Raw genomic sequence first — 18,061 nt, 5'->3', positions numbered from 1 at the left:
CATATATAGTGATCACAACCGCCGTGCTCTTGTGAGGCCCCACCAGGAGCAGATTGGATGAGACCCTGAGACAGACAGATGCTCCTGCCAGAGGCTCTCCCTGCCTTCCTGGGTGAGAGAGCAGGACTCCGCCTCTGACTGGCACTGCTCCCAGCCCTGCCTTAGTTGCCTGGCAACAGCTCTGCGTCTCTAGCTGAGGACATAGTATGGCGAGTGGGAGTTCAGCGGCCAAGAGAGTAGTAGTGTACCGGAATGGGGACTCTTTCTCCCCAGGCCGCCGGCTGGTGGTGACCCAACGCCGCTTCCCCACCTTGGATGCCTTCCTCTGTGAGGTGACATCAGTTGTGCAGGCCCCACTGGCTGTGCGCGCCCTCTATACACCCTGTCATGGCCACCCCGTCACCGACCTGGCAGACCTGCAGAACGGAGGGCAGTATGTGGCTGCTGGCTTCGAACGATTCCGCAAGCTCCAGTGAGTGGGCTGGGGCTGGTCACAGCTGAGGGAGGGAGGGGAGAGCAATAGCAATGGCACATGTTTAAACTTACTCGTTCATATGAGCACTTTATACATTACCTCATGGGATACAGCAACCGTATGGAAGGGGTGGTTTCACCCTCATTCTTTAGAAGGGAAAATCAAGACATTAAGTAACCACGTAAGAGTACCCAAGTAACAAAGATGAGCCACTATTGAAGTCTGATGCTGGTGTTGATGTCCGTCATAGCCAGGACCAGGCTGTGGGAAGGAGGCAGATTTGACCCTTTTTCCAAAGGCTCTTCTTGATTGGATCCCCTACCACCGCCACCATATACTACTTCCCCCCATCACTTCCTCCCTGCTGTGTTTAGGCGTCCCATGCTCTCCGTTAGGCTGGGTCATCCCCTTTTCAGGGTGGGGCTGTGCCTTCCGAAATGGTAGAAGAAGAATTTGAGTACCTGAGCTTCCAGCTCAGATCTGGCCTCCAGGTCCTACTCTGCTCTCAGCTGAGGTTGCTTACCGTAACAAGGTGCAAGGGGTTGGGAGCGAGATAGACTTAGAATCTGGGCTCTGCCACTTCTCTGTGTTACTTTAAGTGAATCACTTAACTTTCAGTCTCACACAAAATTAGATAAAACCACCTACCTCATGAATGAGAAAATTCCTGGGATACAGCAGGATGCTTAATGAACTAGTGTCTCGACCTTTAATCTTATGGTTTGTATCTGAGACTACAGTCTGGATGTTCAGCCTGACCCAGTGCCCTAAGGTAGGTTCAAGTGCCAGCATCTGGTTCTGGACTGAGATGACTGAGACTATTGCAATGGGAAGGGATACTTGGTGAGCTGGGCTGCTGCCCCACACTCTGGCAGCTACCGGGCTGTTGAGGCCCCAGGTTCCCCAAGATGACTTGTGACCTATCTGTCCTTTCAGCTATGTACCCCCTGGAGGGAAGGATCCAGGTGGGAAGAGCAGCAGACTACCAGTGAGTCCTGGGGCCTGGGGGAGGCCAGCCCCCAGCCCTGTCTTCCCACCCGTCCTGGGATTGCCCCCAATTTGATCTGGGAAGTCAGGGGCCCTGGGAACAGCATGGTCTGCCAGTTCTATGGGGGCATTCACACCCATCCTAGAGCCAGCTGCTATCCTTCCTGGGTTGCAGGATTTCAAGACACTATCCCTTGCTCCTTTTCCAGCCTTTTGCTTTATCTCCAGGCTTTGGTCCCCAAAGGAAAGAGGAAGCTGTAAAACACACATGGGGGCAGGGGGTGGTTAGAATGTCACTTAGAGGAGGGAGAAGCACCCTTCGGTGAAAGGTATGACCAGTCTCATCCCTCTTGCCCCCTCTCCTGCCCCAGTCTGGTTCCTCTGCCTCACCCCACCTACCTTGGACTAACCCACCCTTAACCAAAGGGCTCAACTCTCTCCTGATTTGGGGCCCTGACTTGGGTTTCAGGGACCTCCCGTGACTCACCACTCCTGTGATGGGGCCCTTGGATGCCGGCTACCTGCAGGTTCTCCCTGCTGTATCCAGTGAGTGTGGGGATCAGGGAGAAGGGGATAGATTTTCGTTTCAGTGAGACCCAGAAAACATGGGTGGGTTTGTTCCAGGAGCCTCTGGTCACTGGTGGGAATATAAAAAGTCCAACATGCTTGATGGGTAAAAATGGACCAACGCACTGGTTCTTGGACCATCTTCTGGCCCTGTGCCACCCTTCTTCCTCTCACACGTAGGGAGTCCTGGGGACCTATCTCCTTACCAGGCTGTTCTTTGTCCCAGTGTGTTCAGGAATGGGGACCTGTTAAGTCCCCCATTTAGCCTGAAGCTGTCCTGGGCTGCCAGCAAGGACTGGGAAACGGTGTTGAAGCTCCTGGCCGAGAAGGTCAAGTTGCAAAGCGGTGCTGTGTGCAAGTGAGTAGGGGGACTGGGGAGGCCCACAAGTCCCCAAAGGGAGCCTCCTCCTGGTTTCAGCTCTCCCAGAGGATGAAAAGGCAAAAGGAAAGCAAGTTTCTCCGAATGAGACTTTCTTCTATGCCACAGGGAGAGACCCCGCCAGCCCAGCCCCCAGAGCCTAGGTGACTCGTCTAGTGCCCAGAGGGTCAGCGGCCACAGGGTACCTTGGAAGAGCGGTACCCACCCCCTCACAGTCTGCCGAATATGAAGAGGCAATCTTGTCCACCGGCCCTTATCTGCTCACCTCTCTCTCCCAGACTTTACACCCTGGAGGGGCTCCCACTGTCAGCGGGGGAGGCTCTGGTGAGTGGCCATTACTATGTGGCTGTCGGAGAGGATGAGTTCAAGGCCCTCCCCTATCTGGAGCTGCTGGTGCCCAGCCCCTCACTGCCCAGGGGCTGCTGGTATGTATGTGTGAGGTGGAGGGGTAGTGGGTTAGAGCAGAGGAAGCCACCCAGACTCCATGTCCTTCTCTGCCCACTACAAGCCTTTCTTTTTTCGTTGCAGGCATCCCCCAGACCCGAAGTCTAGGGCCCACAAGCAGCGGGTAGGTGATGCAGGGGGCCGTGGGTGGTGGGAAGGAAGGGGAATGACGGGCTGACTCCTCCAGCTCAGGCTCTGACCTTACCTCACTGCATCCTCTCAATACTCTTATGAAACAGAGATTATTATTCCTGTTTTCTAGAGGAGAGATGAAGTACAAAGGAGTGAAGTAATTTGTTCAAGGTGACACAGTTATTGAGTGGCAGGGGCCAGAACAGAGCCTCGTTTGAAAGCCAGCTCATCCAGGCTCTAGGAAGATCTTCAGGACTCTGAGTTGGTAGACCTAATGCCTTCTTGGCAGGTTGGATGCTGGGAGAGAGAACTGGCATATTTGGCATAGCGGAGTCCAGCGGAGCTTATCAGTACCCCATTTTATCACAGGCCTGAGCCCTCCCAAGAGATGAGCCAGTGAGCATCAGGTGGGGGTTTGGGGGACACGGCCTGGTTTCAGTGGGCATCCTGAGTGCCAGGCACCAGCTGCTTGTCCCTGGATAAGGCAGCCTGATGGGACAAGGGAGCAGGGAGGGAGGATGCAGGCTATGAAGATGGATGGCATCTTCTCTCCCAAGCTCCCACAGGCACCAGGGGCGGTTCAAGCCTGGACTACTGGAGGAGAGAAGGTAAGAACAGCCAGTACTCGGGGCCGGCCTGGTGGTGCAGCAGTTAAGTTTTCACCTTCTGCTTTGGCGGCCTGGGGTTCGCTGGTTTGGATCCCGAGTGCCGACATGGCACCACATGGCAAGCCATGCTGTGGTAGGTGTCCCACATATAAAGCAGAGGAAGATGGGCACGGATGTTAGCTCAGGGTCAGTCTTCCTCAGCAAAAAGAGGAGGATTGGTAGCAGTTAGCTCAGGGCTAATCTTCCTCAAAAAAAAAATAAAAATAAAAAAGAACCGTCAGCACTCATGGCCCAAGCCCGGTGTCCTCTCTACAGGCCCATGGTCACAGGGCACAGGCAACCCAGCCCTCTCCAAAGGAATCAAGCCAAATTGAGCCATCTGCTTTCCATGCCAGACCCCAGCAGGCTATTCAGCCAAGCAGTATACTCCCCACTCTCTCATTTCCATCAGGTGAGGAGACCCTGGGACTCAGGTCCTTCTCAGCCACCCTCTGACAGACACACAGAATGGTCCCTGCTGTTTGGGGGAGGTCCCTGGGGACAGAATGCCCCAGTACAGAGCTGGCCTGACCTCAGCACAACCGTCTCCTACTCCTTCATGTGTATACCCAGCCCCTTGCTCCTCACAAGGACTTGGCTTTTGGAAAGAAGCACATGGCAACTCAAAGCAACAAAACTTCAGGGGTGGGATCTGGAAGGGATGGGATGGGGCCAAAGGCCTGCCTCTGAACTATCCTGCCCTCCTCCGAGGTAAGGGGAATGCGGAGCAAGGGCAGGGCAGGGGAGGGGGCTGCTAAGAAGGTCAGAGGAAAGAATGCTGAGGGCTCCTCAGCCAGGGCATCAGCCGATGTTGCCCCCCTCATCAGGAGTCAAGGGAGTGTACAGGGCTTCCCACCCAAGGAAGGAGACGGCAGGGGCCCAGGAAGTAGCAGATGATGAAGACACCTGGACAGAGGAACCCTTGGATCAGGTGGGCTGGGGCTGGAAGCAGTATGTTGGGACAGGAAGAATTCTGAGCTGGAAACTGGCGGCCCTGGGTCCCAGGAGCAGTTCTTCCTCCTTGTGACTATGAGCAGATCGGAGCCCATCTCAGCTGCCCCCCTCCTGACATCTCAGAACCCAACTTCCTACCTTGTTAAATGAGAGGGCAGACTCTAATTTCTCAAGTCTCTTCCTTCCCTGGGGGTGGAAAACTGCTGCTGAGGCTGGAGGCTGGCCATGGGATGCTAATGGCTCCATTCTGTACGGCCTTCGCCTCCTCCAGAGGGCAGCACAGATAGTGGAAGAGGACCTGTCCCTGGAAAACCTGCCTGGGGCTGGGGCAGCTATCTCAGCCTCAGCCCCTGCTCCGCCATCTTGAGAGCCAGCAGCTCAGCCAGGAACTAGGGACACCACTCTGCAGCCACCTTTTATCCTCAGCCTCCAGCAGCCTGTTCTCCAGGAACCAGCACCTCCCCTGGGCTCACAGGGTACACTGCAGTCCCCTCAGCCCCTCCCACTCTTCTGCTCCTAAATCCACAGCCTCGTCTTCCTTTCTTCTGAGCAGAGCAGCCCTAGCCACCAAGGCCATTTCCTTATGGGGTTCTCTGGCCAGAGAAAGGAGTAACCAACTGAACAACAGGGAGAGACCACAAACTTGGGAGTGGGTCTGTGACAATAAAAGAATACTTAGTAACCTCTGTCTGTTTACCACAGATTTATTACAGGCTACTATTAGCTAGGCATCGCGCCACATGCTGGAGTTAGGCAGTGTTGGGACTCAGAGGAGTGTGAGAGGGGCGGGCAGTTGAGGCTTTCCACCCACCGCATGGGTGGGACAGGCAAGGCTGACAGACGGCTCTCTCCCTTACATCTGCCATTCTAGTGCGCCTTCTTCCCCTCAGTTCTCCCTTCAGCCAGCATGCTCTCTGAGCCCTGGAGGCCTCCTGTTTGCATTTCTGGCTCAAAGAACCAAGCTGGCCCTCTCCATGCAGCAGGGATTCTGCAGTCCATCAACCCTGCTGCTGTGATAGTCCAGATCAGGCCATAGTAACAGTGGCTGGGCTAGGGCCTTAGTGGCCTGACATGACAGCAGGAAGAGAGCTGCTGAGGCAGAAAGGTTGCTGAGGGTAAGTGTGAAGTCTCTTGTGCTAAATCCTAGACATTGAACAGCACTTGAAAGTTCCAAAATCCTCTCACTCTTGTTCTCTTATTGTGATCCACGAGGTAGCTGTTATTCCCGTAAGAGACGAGGAAGCTGAGGCTCAGGGGGAAGTGCTAGGTCCCTCTGCTCACTGCCTGCACCTCATGGCCCAGGGGCTTCCTGGAGACAGCAGAGCTGGAGGGAGGTATCGGCCCACTCAAAGGGTAGATGGGTGCCTCTGGGTCTTGCTCACCGAGCTTGTGATGCAGAGTGTGATTCCTGCCATGGTGAGCACAATGCCTGCGAATGCTCCTGGGAGGATGGGCAGAAATGAGGGGCTCTGAGCCCAGCCGTGTCAGGAGGAGCTGGTGCAGGGCTGAGGGAAGGGCTCGGATTGGGTCTGTCCCCAGACGGCCCCAGGGAAGGGAACTCTGATGGCCCCAAGGAAGCAGGAGAGCTGCAGAGGAAAGGGGCAGGATGGGGGAAGTCCTCTCCTCCCCCGCCCTTGGGAGATGGCTTTGGGAAAGGACTAAAGGAGGGGTGGCAAGGCCCAAGTAGCTGCTTTCCGCGCTTGCAGTGGCCTGACTTACGTTTACCACCAATATCTTCTCCAAGGACCTTGCCAACAATCAGTGTGAAGACGATGGCCAGAGAGTTACTGATGGGCACAGCTAGGGTCAGATCTGAGTGATCAGAGTGAAAAGAATCTCTGAGATGCAAAAATGCCTTTCTAAGCACAAAACACTTTCATTTCATTATCAAGGCAGCCTTTTATTTATTTTATTGATTTTTTTGGTGAGGAAAATTGGCCCTGAGCTAACATCTGTTGCTACTCTTCGTCTTTTTGCTTGAGGAAGATTGTCACTGAGCTAACGTCTGTGCCAGTCTTCCTCTATTTTGTATGTGGGATGCTGCCACAGCATGGCTTGATGAGTGATGTGTAGCTCCACACCTGGGATCTGAACCCCCACAAACCCTGGGCCACCGAAGTAGAGTACATGAACTTAACCACTATGCCACCAGGCCGGCCCCAAGGCAACCTTTAAAAAAATATCTCAGGACTCCATTTCCCAGAAGAGGTGACAGCAAAGCTCAGCTTTCAAACCCAGGTCTCCTGACTCCAAATTCCATGCTCCCTCAGAAGTACAGCATGAAGACCTGAACTACAAAGGCTGGAACCACCCTGGTTTTCTGTAAGGATGAGGTCTTTGCACTCAAAGAGACCTCCTGTTGGGGCCAGCCAGTGGTGCAGTAATTAAGTTCACACATTCTGCTTCAGAGGCCCGGGGTTCGCCAGTTCGGATCCCAGCTGCAGACATGGCACTGCTTGGCATGCCATGCTGTGGCAGGCGTCCCACATATAAAGTAGAGGGAGATGGGCACGGATGTTAGCTCAGGGCTAATCTTCCTCAAAAAAAAAAAGAGAGTTCCTGAGATCTCAAGGACATCCAGACAGGCAGGCACCCAAAGCCCAAAGGATGCAGCAGGATGACTGCAGTAATACCACGCACAGCTCCTGTTTATTAAGCTCATTTTATGTGCTGGGTGCTTTGTGTACATATCTCATTTAATCTTCATAACAACACTGCAAGAAGAGCACTAGCATCATTTTGCATAGATAAAGAAAACAAAGGCTCAAAGAAGTCACATAAATTAAGGCAAATTGAAGATTTAAACCAAGGCCTGCCTGACTCCCAAGGCTGTGCCCTTACTGAACTAAATGGATATGGACAAACCAAAAGAGCAGGTGGGGGGGCCGGCCTGGTGGCGCAGTGGTTAAGTGCAAATGTTCTACTTCGGCAGCCCAGGGTTCGCTGGTTCAGATCCCAGGTGTGGACATGGCACTGCTTGGCAAGCCATGCTGTGGTAGGCATCCCACATATAAAGTAGAGGAAGATGGGCACGGATGTTAGCTAAGGGCCAGTCCTCCTCAGCAAAAAGAGGAGGATTGGCAGTAGTTAGCTCAGGGCTGATCTTCCTCCAAAAAAAAAAAAAAGGAGCAGGGGAAGTGCATTTTGTTTCTGTTTCAGCTCAGGCTTGGGCCTTACGGAGTGAAAAGACAAGAAAAAAATGTCAGAAGTAGGCGGCCGGGTACCTGTGCAGGACAGGCCCCACAGGGCTGGGCCTTATGTAGAGGTCACCAGAGCCTAGGAGTGATTAACTCGCAATAAGCAGACTTGAAAAAGACTAATAGAGCTAAGAACTCTGTGAACTTAAGATGTATTACATTTAATTTCTGTACACTTAAAATTTAAGAAGGTAGATCTCATGTTAAGTGTTCTTATCATACACATACCGAAAAAACAAAAACAAAAAAACTAATGGATACGTCAGGAGCTGAGTTACTTGTTTACAAGACTCCTAACTGCCAGGCACACCAGGATGCTCCTGTTCGCTCCTCAACACATTCTTTCCCAGCACTCCGAGGCCTCACCTGCCTCACAGAACTGTCTTGCTCCTCCTCCCCTGCGAGGCTCCCCCATGGCTGGCATTACCCATCCAAGAAACTGACGCAACTCCTACCTACTCAGAGCTGCTTTGTTAAGCTTACGCACTTTCTGTTGAATGCTGTGGCTGCTAACCACTGGTTTACAACAGCAGATGGGGGAGGGAAGCAGCATGGGGCAATGGAAGAGCAAGAGCCTTGGAGACGCAGAGCTGGGTTTCCCTATATAGTCTCGGCTAGGTCATTCAAACACTCCGAGCCTGCTCCCCAAAGGTAAAACAGCCAGAGCAAGATAACAGCATCTCCTTCCAACAGGGTTGTTGCGAGATGAAAAACGATAATGCATGTATTAGTCTCTGGCTAAAGTAGATGCTGAATAAATAGTGACCACTGTTCTGATTATTAGAATGGGTGGATGGTAAAAGACAGAGGCAAAGTAGGTGATGAGATAACAGGATCCTAAAATTGCCACTGGCTCAAAACTTGGTAAATGGCTAACTGCAGTCAGCTGGCCAGAGGGTTCAGCATTCTCGGACAGCAGGGAGAGCCCAAGGCTTTCAAACTTTCTTTTAAATGAAGTCTCACGAGAAGCCCAAAATATAAAAGAGATGAAAGTGGAGTGACTCTAGTTGAAGCTGAGGTGGTAGGTCTGGAGGCTGGCCTAGCCCCTTGCCCTTCCATGGCCTCTGAGGGGCTCCCCAGAGCTATTTGGAGCCCAAACTCTCTTCAAGTCCCCGGGGGGTGTGGATGAGACTCCAGGGGCGGTGAAGCCACCACAGGGGGACTTCTCACAGCAAAGTTCAAGAGCATAATCTTTAAGTAAGATGAGTTCAAACCCTTCTGCACTGACATGCTGTGGGACTTAGAGACGAAATAAGCTGCCCATAGTTTTGTAACTTCATCTCCTACATGGAGATAATCATGTCTGCTTCACAGGGTCATGTTGAGAATTCAATACAATGTGTAAAACTAGCACAGTATCTGATGTAGTAGAGGGCAGTCAACAAACAATGGGGGAAAGGAAATTTATATTTATTGGGCTCCTATAGTGTGCACCAGCTACCCTGCTAGATGCTTCTCATACACTGAATTTAATCCTCTCAATGCTGGGAGGCCAATTGTATAAAACCAAATAAGGTTCAAATAAGGGACATGCTCAAGGTCAAGCAGGTACCACGCAGTGGAAGCAAAAGCGTCAAAGCCAGCCCTCGACACAGCAAGGTGAACCTTCCTTCTTCTGCTGCTGCTGCCCACGACTGTCAGGCTTCAAACCAACCCTCGTGCCTGACAGCGTACTCATAGCCAGCCCACTGTGCCCCTACTGCTCAGAGAAGAGGGCACAGAGCGAACCAGGGACAGTGGGCTCGCCCTCACTCCTGGGAATGAGGTGTTTCAGGCTCCCTCCCCAAAGTGACTCTTCCAGGTGGCCTCCACCACCAAGCATAGCAGTTCTAAGCCAGAGACCCACCTGTTGAGGCCAAGGTGAGGTAGTAGAGAAGGGAACCACACTGGTTGAGGAAAAAGGGCATCAGGTACTGGAAACAGACGAAATCTGCAGTCAGTGTGATTGCTTGACTGAGCAGCACTGTCTGAGCTTCTAGATATGCCTTTCCTTGGAGGACGGGGTAGCTACAAGGGCCCAGGGAGCGCTAAGCCTTCTGAAAAGGACCCTCCCAGGGCAGAGGGAAAGTTACTGACTGAACTCCATGCCTTTGTCCTGAACGCCCTCTCCCTCAGCCCTCCTAGTTCCCATGCCGCCCATCCTGCAAGTCCCTGAGTGCCAACTGTCGCTCCCTCCAAGAAGCTTTTCCCAAGTCCCCTAGCTCCAGCCTCCCTCCTCTGAACTATCTGCACCTCTCCATAGCCCTTAGCCCTGAGAGGTGGTTGTGTCTGTGTCTTGTCTTTCCCACTAGCACAGACTGGCAGCACTGGGATCAGAGGGAGTTCTCCATATCCTCCCTTATCCTCCCTCCCCAGGGCCAATTTGAGCCCCACACCCTCCTTCTGGAAAGGTCTATTGGGGGGATGACAATAATAAAGTATTAATAATAGCAGCCATAGATTGAGAACTAATTATGTACTAGGCCCTGTAACTCACTTCACTTAGCCCTCACAACTGCCCTATAAAATGGTTATCATTTTACAGATGATGAAACTGACTTGTCCATGAGCTTCTAGCGAGTAAATGGTGGGGTGCAGATTCTGACCCAGACTTGTTTGACTCAAGTGACCCAATTCTTAGCGGCTCCCTCGAGAGAAGGGCCTTTCACAGACGCACCTCAGTATTCAAGAAGAGGGTCTTCATCTCCTGCAGCAACTGCCGGGCCCAGGTCCGCTCGTGGACCTGCTGCAGGCCGGAGGAGGCCCGCTTCAGCAGCGGCTGGGTGCCACCCCACAGAGCGGCCACCAGCACCAAGGCCAGCACCTGCCCTGGATGGAGATGCGAGTGACCCCTCTCCACCCCCAAATGGCCACCCGCCGGGCCCAGCCCTCATCCGGCCGCCCATCCCTGCTGGCCCTCTCCAGGCCTCCCATCCCCAGCTAGCTGCCCCCGCCTCCCTCCTTCGCTCTCTGACTCCCCGGGTGCGACTGGCGGGTAGGACAGACCCCGGAGGGCCAGGGAGATGAATCCAGAAGCCCGGGGTTAGGGGCTGTAGCAAGGGCCGGGGATAGGTGGGGGTGGAAGTGGAGCAGGAAATGAACTCCAGGAGGGGCTCGGGAAGGCCACAGAGGGGCGGGAAGCCACGGAGGGGCTGGGCGTCTTACCCACCGAGAGACGCCGCCATGGCAACGCCTCTCCCTTCCACTTCCGGGAACGAAGGGGCGGAGACCCAGAATCCGGAAGCCGCCCCAAAGCTTCTTCCGGTTCTACTCACGTTGCCGCTCTCCTCGCGTCACCGCTGGGATGGTAAGTTCCACTGACTTGGGGGTGTTGCCCTAGGGGTCCGGGTCTGGGCAGGGGCCGACTTTGGGCGCTGACTCTCCCGTCCTGTCCCCACAGAAGCCGATCTTGCTGCAGGGCCATGAGCGGTCCATTACGCAGATTAAGTACAACCGCGAGGGAGACCTCCTCTTCACGGTGGCCAAGGACCCTGTGAGCGTCGGCCGGAGGGCGGGCTGGCGGGATCACGCGGAGGGCCCCGGGAGGGGGCGAGTTCATCCTGGCAGGGCGATGGGTGGACAAGCCAGTTTTGCCGCGAGAGGGGAACCAAAGAGCGCCCCATTCTGAGAAGTGACCATGCTGGGGGTAGGTGGGCCAGAGCATTCTACCAGGAAAGGTGAGAAAGAACTCAGTTGTTGATAGAAGAAGGGAGTAGCCGAGGAGAAGAAAACTGAGACCATTGTGGAATGAGGACGGGGACTAGGGTCAGCTCGTTCAGGGAACCAGGAGGAGACCATTCCTGGGAAGAACAAAAGTATTCTACCAGGAGAGGGGAACAAACCACCTCTAGAAGGGGGAAGCTGATCCTTGGGTGGCAAGGGACACAGAGGACTTAAGAAAGGTGTCCTTGGTCTCATTTCAGCCAGTCCCTCTGGGCCCCATCCTGCCATTCACTGAGTGTAAACAGCCTCTCACAGTACTGCCTTTTGAGGCACCTTCATATGGATGACGTTAACTCTAATGGTAAAAGTGGGCACTCTGGGGCCAAATACCTGATTTGAATCCTGACCCCTGCATCCACTAGCAATGCAACTTTGAGCGTGTCCTTTAACTTTTCTAAACTTAAACTTTCCCTTTTTGTAAAATATGGGTACTGATAGTACCTCCCTCATGGGATTGTCTTTAGGATTAAATGAGATCATTCGAGTAAGGAGCTTAGCACAGTACCTGGTGCATATGAGTGCCTAATTAATGTTAGTCACTTATATTTCAAATTCCTTAATCCTTTTATTGGAGCCTCACAGCTACCCTTTGAAAGTGGCATTATTGTCACGGCCATTTTGCAGAAGACTGTAAAAGGGGAAGACTGAAGTTCAGAGGGGGAAAGCACTGTATTTCAGATGATACAGTGAGACAGTGGCAGAGCACGGACTGGAATCCAGGCTTCCCTACAACCACCTGCTCCCACTTGGACAGGACACCAAGACTACTGTTTTTCTGGACTGGCACTCAACTTGACCTTTTATTCTTCCGAGGGTTTAAGAGTCTGGGGGAGGGCTGGGACAGTGGCAGATGGAGACATTTTTGCAAGCCTCCTGACTCCCCTGCTGCTTACCTGCAGGAAGGAGAAGAATCCAGGAGTTGGTCTTTTTACCAGCAACCTGCCGTTTCCCAAGAGATGAGCAGGAAAGAGCAGAATCTGGCCTAGCTAGAGGCTGCTGAGGGTTCCTGGGGCGAAATAGGAGGCCCTTGCTCTGCCTGGGATGTTCCCATCCTGTCACATTGTCATTGACTCCTCCAGATTGTCAACGTATGGTACTCCGTGAATGGTGAGAGGCTGGGCACCTACATGGGCCATACTGGAGCTGTGTGGTGTGTGGACGCTGACTGTATCCTTGTGTTTGCTCTGAGTCTATGCTCCCAGGGTCTGCCAGCAATGGAAAGGCTGCTGAATTGGAGGTTGGGAGTTTGGGGTGCTATTGTGGGTCTAGAGAATGAAACCTCCTACTCCCTTTGTTCAGTGGTTGGGGGAACATTCAGGACAAGTTCCAGTTCTGGATGAGGAGGTTAGAAGCCTCTGACATAAGAGAGAGGAAGAAAAGCTCTTTGGGGCTGAGCAGAGCAGTGATTCAGTTGACCTGACAGGTGGATAAGGCTTCAGGAGAACTTAGTCATGTTTCTTAACACCGTCTTCAGGGGACACCAAGCATGTCCTCACTGGCTCGGCTGACAACAGCTGTCGTCTCTGGGACTGTGAAACAGGTAAGCCTGGGTTAGTCACTTTTTCAGCACACAGTGAGGACTTACAGTGTGCTAAGTGAACAGGTTCTGGGGAAATAGAGATAAGGCCAGAGATGGTTCCTAGCTAGGAAACAAGAGACAGATGAGAAAATAAGGAAGACAGTTGAGAAAAGAGGCACTACAAGTGAGATATGAGCCATGGGAGAGGAAGCATAGAGCACAGTGGAAGGCCAGAGACAAGTAACTGACTGCCTGGCAGGGGGATGGAAGCAGCCCGGAAAGGTTTCCCAAGGTAAATGTCATATGAGCTGGGGATTAAAGGATGAGAAAGAGGTCATCACTTTGGCACATACAGGAATGAAAGCATGGCAAGTGTCATGTCCAGGTCATCTGATCTGGCAGGAGTTCCTGCTTCTTGAGGGATGAAATAGCTCGTCAGTGGAGAAGATGAGGCAGGCTAGGGCCAGAACAGACCTTGAGTGCCAAACTCAGGAGCTTAGCTTTGTTCTGTAGGAGTTGGCATGCTGTGGAGATCCCTGAGCAGGGAAGAATGGTGGTCTGTGTTTAGTTTTAGCAAGCTCAGGTAGCAGTGGGGAGCATTGAAAGAACTGAAACTAAAGACGGGGGAGCCTATTAAGCTGCTCTGTTTAGTAAATATTTACTGAGCACCCAATTCCATGCCGGGTGTATGCTGGGCACTGGGGACACAGGGAAATTAGAGCAAGACCTTTGCTGTGGGGGAGCGTATTCTGAGGGGGAAACAGATATATTGCAGCCCACTGTGAGCAGTGCCGCATGAGCAGGAGGTCTGAGGAGGGTCTGGGAGACTCGAGCCAAAGCCTAGCAGTGAGGAAGAGGAGGTGGTGGGTTGGAGTCACTAGAGCCTGAGAAACAGTGAGATGTGACAATAGGCAGGGGTAGTGTCCTCCCTGTGATGGCAATGGGCAGGCGGTAGTCCAGACTCTCCCTGCCCCCAGGGAAGCAGCTGGCCCTGCTCAAGACCAATTCAGCTGTCCGGACCTGTGGTTTTGACTTTGGGGGCAACATCATCATGTTCTCCACGGACAAGCAGATGGGCTACCAGTGCTTTGTGAGCTTCTTTGACCTGCGGGATCCGAGCCAGATCGGTGAGGGCTGAGGCCAGGGCTGGGGTTGAGTTGAAGGGTACCACTCCGGAGCCCAGGGCCTGACAGCTGCTGCCCCACACAGACAACAACGAGCCCTACATGAAGATCCCCTGCAACGACTCCAAGATCACCAGTGCTGTTTGGGGACCCCTAGGGGAGTGTATCATCGCGGGCCACGAGGGCGGAGAGCTCAACCAGTATAGTGCCAAGGTAAGGGGCTTGGTGGGGCCTGAGCCGACCAGAATGATTCCCTTCGAGAAGCAGGATGGCACAGTGGTTAAGAGCAAGGGCTGGATTCAAATACAGATTTCACCACTTCCTAGCTGTGTAATCTTGGGCAAGTTACATAACTTCCCTGAGCCCGTTTTCTATAAAATGTTTCAAGGATCTAATGACATCAGGTGTTTGAAAAACTTGTCACAGAGTACTCAGGATATGTTAATAATGATCACAATTAAGCATTTTCCTGCCCCCACTGAGTACCTGGCACTGTGCTGGGCTCTGACTACAAAGTAGTGAATCAGATGTGGGCTCTGCCCCGGGGGACACAGACTCACAAACGGCTAGCACATGAGTCAGATTGAGACCACCGTAGAGGTCTCAACCAGGTGCAGAAAGTGCCCTTTGTCACAGAGGAGCTGGCATGTACAGTAGGCCGTGAAGAGTAAATGGAGCTTCAAGCAGGAAGAAAAAGACATTTCACAGGCAAAAGGAACAGCACATGCAAAGGCACTCAGTTAAGAGAGTATATGGATTCTTCAGGAAAGAGTCTAGTATTGGAATGCAGTGTTGGGGAAGGTGGACAGGGACTAGATTTTTTTGAGTGTCAGGAGGTAAGGAGTTGTGATTTTCCTTTAGACAGTAGAGAATCTTTAAATGTTTACTGATGATCAGATTTTCTCTTGAGAAAGCTTTTGCAAGCTATAATTTAGAAAATGGACCTGAACTAGGCAAGTAGCCATGGGGATGGTGGAGTACCTCACAGAGTCGAGAGATATCTAGGGGTGACTGATGAGATGGAGGGGTAAGGAAGGGGTCAAGTCCAGGCTGTCTCAGATTTCTGAGCTGGGTGCCTGAGTTTCTAGGGAAAGCTGGAATGGAACACCATAAAGGTTAGCCAGTCACACAGCAAGCACTGACCGTGGTTCACTAGTCACCATGCCTACCTACAGGAAGGGAACAGGAACCACGGTCAAAGGTATAAATAATGCTTGATGCCAGCAAATAATGGAGCTGATCTGTGCCTCCCAGGCAGGCCTGACTGCAAAGCTGGTACTTGTTCCCCAAAATGTAGAAGCCAGATACATCCCTACCATGTGTCCAAATTGATGGAGGAGACAAAAATACGTCCTTCTCTCAGAATAGGTAAAAACAATTAAGGAAAGGAAATGAAAGTTTTCTGAGGGTCGACTATATGTGAGGCACAGCGCTCAAGGCCTTTTAGTCGTGTAACAACTGTTTACAGAGCATAGGCCAGATGGCTGTCACAACAAAGTCAAATAAGACACCGTCTCAGTACCCTTAGCGTGAGCCTGGGCCGTGGGCTGTTAGTAATCTTGTTTTCTAGATAAACTGAAGCACAGAGAAGTACTTTTAAGGGCAGACTCTAAAACTCTGCTCTCTGTGCTGCACAGTCTAGCAGGTTGTTTAGTGGGAAGGGAAATCAGGAGACGAAATGGCCCTTTGAGGAGACCTGAGGAAAGACAGACACGCAGCAGTCCTCGTGGACTGTGACCAAGACCCTGGGAGGGAAGGGGGACAGGCTCGGGCACTCGGCCTCCTACTAGTCGTGTGATCCCCAGAAGTCACCCTACCTCTCTGAACCTTAGTTTTTTCCTGTTAAAATTTCCATTCAAATACCCACTACATGGGATTGTTGTGAGGGTTAAATGAAGTAAGTTGTTTGAGTGCTTGGCAAATAGTAGCCATTCAATAAATATTCACTGAAACAAGGAATAAATGGAAACTGCTAACCCCTTATAATATGATGACAAATTAGTAGTTGAATAGATTTATCATGATAAACATGTGTTTTCCTAGGTGGACTAGCAGTGTTTATGAAATTTGTACGCATGGGCCAGGTTAGGATGTAGGCTTGGGTTTGGGAGAGGGAGAAGATGTTGATTCAGGGGATGCTTGGGCTTGCGCGGTCCCAACCCAGACCTCCCCTCCCCGTGCTGGGACAAAAAGCAGTCGAGAAACCTGGCTAAGCAATGAGGCTCAGGGGGTTCGGGCTGGTCAGAGCCTCCCTCTTCCGTCCCCAGTCTGGAGAGGTATTGGTGAACGTTAAGGAGCACTCCCGGCAGATCAATGACATCCAGTTATCCAGGGACATGACCATGTTTGTCACTGCCTCCAAGGACAACACAGCCAAGGTGAGCCCAAACAAGGGGTCTGGCGGGGCTGCTCCCACCCCCCGCATGGCTCTCATCTTCCTTGACTTCCCCCACCAAGGCTCCTTTTACAGATTTTTCCCCTGCCTTCTCTCTCCAGCTCTTTGACTCTACAACCCTTGAACACCAGAAGACCTTCCGGACAGAACGTCCTGTCAACTCAGCTGCTCTCTCTCCCAACTATGACCATGTAAGGGAAGCCCACCTGGGCTTCCTGCTGAAGCCTCCGAATGCTTTCAGGATCGAGATGTTTGTCTAGCAATTAACATACAAACTCGGGGATGGGAATGGTGTCGGGCAGAGAGGAGATTCCCAGAACAGTGACAAGGCTGGATGATTGGGAAGTCCCAAGGGACAGGGCAAGAGGTAGCTGAAGTATCTGTCCCCTGCCCTCAGTAGCCTCCCAGTCTGGGATGGGAGATTTTAAAAGCTTATGGGGTGGGGGGAAAAAACAGAAAATGGACTTCTGTGTCCTTTGGGCCTGTCTAGAGTTTCTTCTTCCTTTCAGGTGGTGCTGGGTGGTGGCCAGGAAGCCATGGATGTAACCACAACCTCCACCAGGATTGGCAAGTTTGAGGCCAGGTAAAGGAAGAGGGAGCTCTCTTAAACCCAGACCTCATGGGGTGTCTTCATAAAGGACACAAACCACATAACTGAGGAGACTTCTCTTATTTCATCGGCAGCCAGCTTTGTGGCCCTCCTGTGACAAGGGTGCAATATGGCAGTTAAGAGCATGAACCCTCAGGCTCACTCTGAGGCCCTAGACACATCACTGTATTTCTCTGTGCCCAGTTATCCTTGACCGTGTGATGGGGACAGTAAAAATATACTTACCTCATAGGATTGTACAGATTAAATAAATGAGTTCATTTTTGTCAAGCTCTTAGAGCACCGTCCAGCACATAGTAAGGAGGTGTTAGCTAGTAAGGAGGTCAAGCAGACATTTGGGTCCAATCTTCCCCTAACTTCATCTTATTTTGTTCACCTTCATTTCTCCCTACCCCAGGTTCCCCACTTTACAGTTTGCATTTGGGAAGTGGTAGGAGGAGTGTTTTGGAAGGACATGGGGAGTGAATTAACTGTCCCTTCTCGCCACTCTCTCTCCTCCAGGTTCTTCCACTTGGCCTTTGAAGAAGAGTTTGGAAGAGTCAAGGGCCACTTCGGGCCTATAAACAGTGTTGCCTTCCATCCTGATGGCAAGAGGTAGGGCCCCAGGGAAGGGAGCTGAGCTCGGCCCAGGTCCAGTCTCCGCCCCTCTCCCATGCCCTGCCCCACAGGCCTGCCTCCCCCAGAGCAGGTATCTGACTGGTCCCTGGCTCTCTCTTTCCAGCTACAGCAGTGGCGGAGAAGATGGTTATGTCCGCATCCACTACTTCGACCCACAGTACTTTGAATTTGAGTTTGAGGCTTAAGAAGCTGGATCTCCATCTGGGCCCAGGCTCCCGGAAAGTTTTGGACTATGAGAAGTAAATCAGTTTGGGAATAAATTGTTTCTGGTCAGATGTTTTATGGGGTCTGTTTCATCATTTTCCCTTCTC

The 18,061-nt window shown here is 52.2% G+C and overlaps 3 protein-coding genes across 4 annotated transcripts; 2 read left to right on the top strand and 1 right to left on the bottom strand.

The window, feature by feature from the left end:
* Positions 1 to 64: 64 nt before the first annotated feature.
* DCDC2B (doublecortin domain containing 2B) lies at positions 65 to 5,271 on the top strand. Its single transcript, XM_014837922.3, has 10 exons — positions 65 to 472; positions 1,412 to 1,463; positions 1,932 to 2,008; positions 2,256 to 2,387; positions 2,687 to 2,833; positions 2,937 to 2,976; positions 3,542 to 3,592; positions 3,908 to 4,043; positions 4,459 to 4,562; positions 4,857 to 5,271. Exons 1-10 carry the CDS (start codon positions 207 to 209, stop codon positions 4,950 to 4,952), a joined length of 1,101 nt encoding a protein of 366 aa, XP_014693408.1. The 5' UTR covers positions 65 to 206; the 3' UTR covers positions 4,953 to 5,271.
* Positions 5,266 to 11,029, bottom strand: TMEM234 (transmembrane protein 234). Its single transcript, XM_014837929.3, has 5 exons — positions 10,931 to 11,029; positions 10,439 to 10,590; positions 9,629 to 9,695; positions 6,305 to 6,397; positions 5,266 to 6,026 (listed from the first exon to the last, which is right to left on the bottom strand). The coding sequence occupies exons 1-5, from the start codon at positions 10,944 to 10,946 to the stop codon at positions 5,932 to 5,934; spliced, it is 423 nt and encodes a 140-aa protein (XP_014693415.3). The 5' UTR covers positions 10,947 to 11,029; the 3' UTR covers positions 5,266 to 5,931.
* Positions 10,307 to 18,025, top strand: EIF3I (eukaryotic translation initiation factor 3 subunit I). 2 transcript variants are annotated; one of them, XM_014837925.3, is made up of 11 exons: positions 10,307 to 11,068; positions 11,162 to 11,254; positions 12,564 to 12,651; positions 12,959 to 13,024; positions 13,981 to 14,130; positions 14,213 to 14,340; positions 16,395 to 16,505; positions 16,624 to 16,713; positions 17,032 to 17,105; positions 17,634 to 17,726; positions 17,854 to 18,025. In XM_014837925.3, exons 1-11 carry the CDS (start codon positions 11,066 to 11,068, stop codon positions 17,933 to 17,935), a joined length of 978 nt encoding a protein of 325 aa, XP_014693411.1. In that variant the 5' UTR covers positions 10,307 to 11,065; the 3' UTR covers positions 17,936 to 18,025. The 2 variants fall into 2 exon arrangements, with proteins under 2 accessions (XP_014693411.1, XP_044626187.1); XM_044770252.2 differs by lacking the exon at positions 10,307 to 11,068 and having other exon boundaries at positions 11,162 to 11,438.
* The last annotated feature ends 36 nt before the right edge of the window (positions 18,026 to 18,061 follow it).

The sequence above is a fragment of the Equus asinus genome, chromosome 5, assembly GCF_041296235.1.
Source record: "Equus asinus isolate D_3611 breed Donkey chromosome 5, EquAss-T2T_v2, whole genome shotgun sequence".
NCBI lineage: Eukaryota > Metazoa > Chordata > Mammalia > Perissodactyla > Equidae > Equus > Equus asinus.
The sequence above is the reverse complement of the archived record's forward strand: the minus strand, read 5'-3'. Positions and strand labels throughout refer to the sequence as shown.

Coding starts and splice junctions, on each gene's coding strand:
- DCDC2B (XM_014837922.3), top strand. CDS start 207: ATGGCGAGTGGGAGTTCAGCGGCCAAGAGAGTAGTAGTGTACCGGAAT. Junction 2,977..3,541: donor CTAGGGCCCACAAGCAGCGG/GTAGGTGATGCA, acceptor TTCTCTCCCAAG/CTCCCACAGGCACCAGGGGC. Junction 4,563..4,856: donor CAGAGGAACCCTTGGATCAG/GTGGGCTGGGGC, acceptor CGCCTCCTCCAG/AGGGCAGCACAGATAGTGGA.
- TMEM234 (XM_014837929.3), bottom strand. Junction 9,696..10,438: donor CCCTCTTCTTGAATACTGAG/GTGCGTCTGTGA, acceptor GTCTGTTTCCAG/TACCTGATGCCCTTTTTCCT. Junction 6,398..9,628: donor CCTCACCTTGGCCTCAACAG/GTGGGTCTCTGG, acceptor CTGATCACTCAG/ATCTGACCCTAGCTGTGCCC.
- EIF3I (XM_014837925.3), top strand. Junction 11,255..12,563: donor TCACGGTGGCCAAGGACCCT/GTGAGCGTCGGC, acceptor TGACTCCTCCAG/ATTGTCAACGTATGGTACTC. Junction 16,506..16,623: donor CCAAGGACAACACAGCCAAG/GTGAGCCCAAAC, acceptor TTCTCTCTCCAG/CTCTTTGACTCTACAACCCT.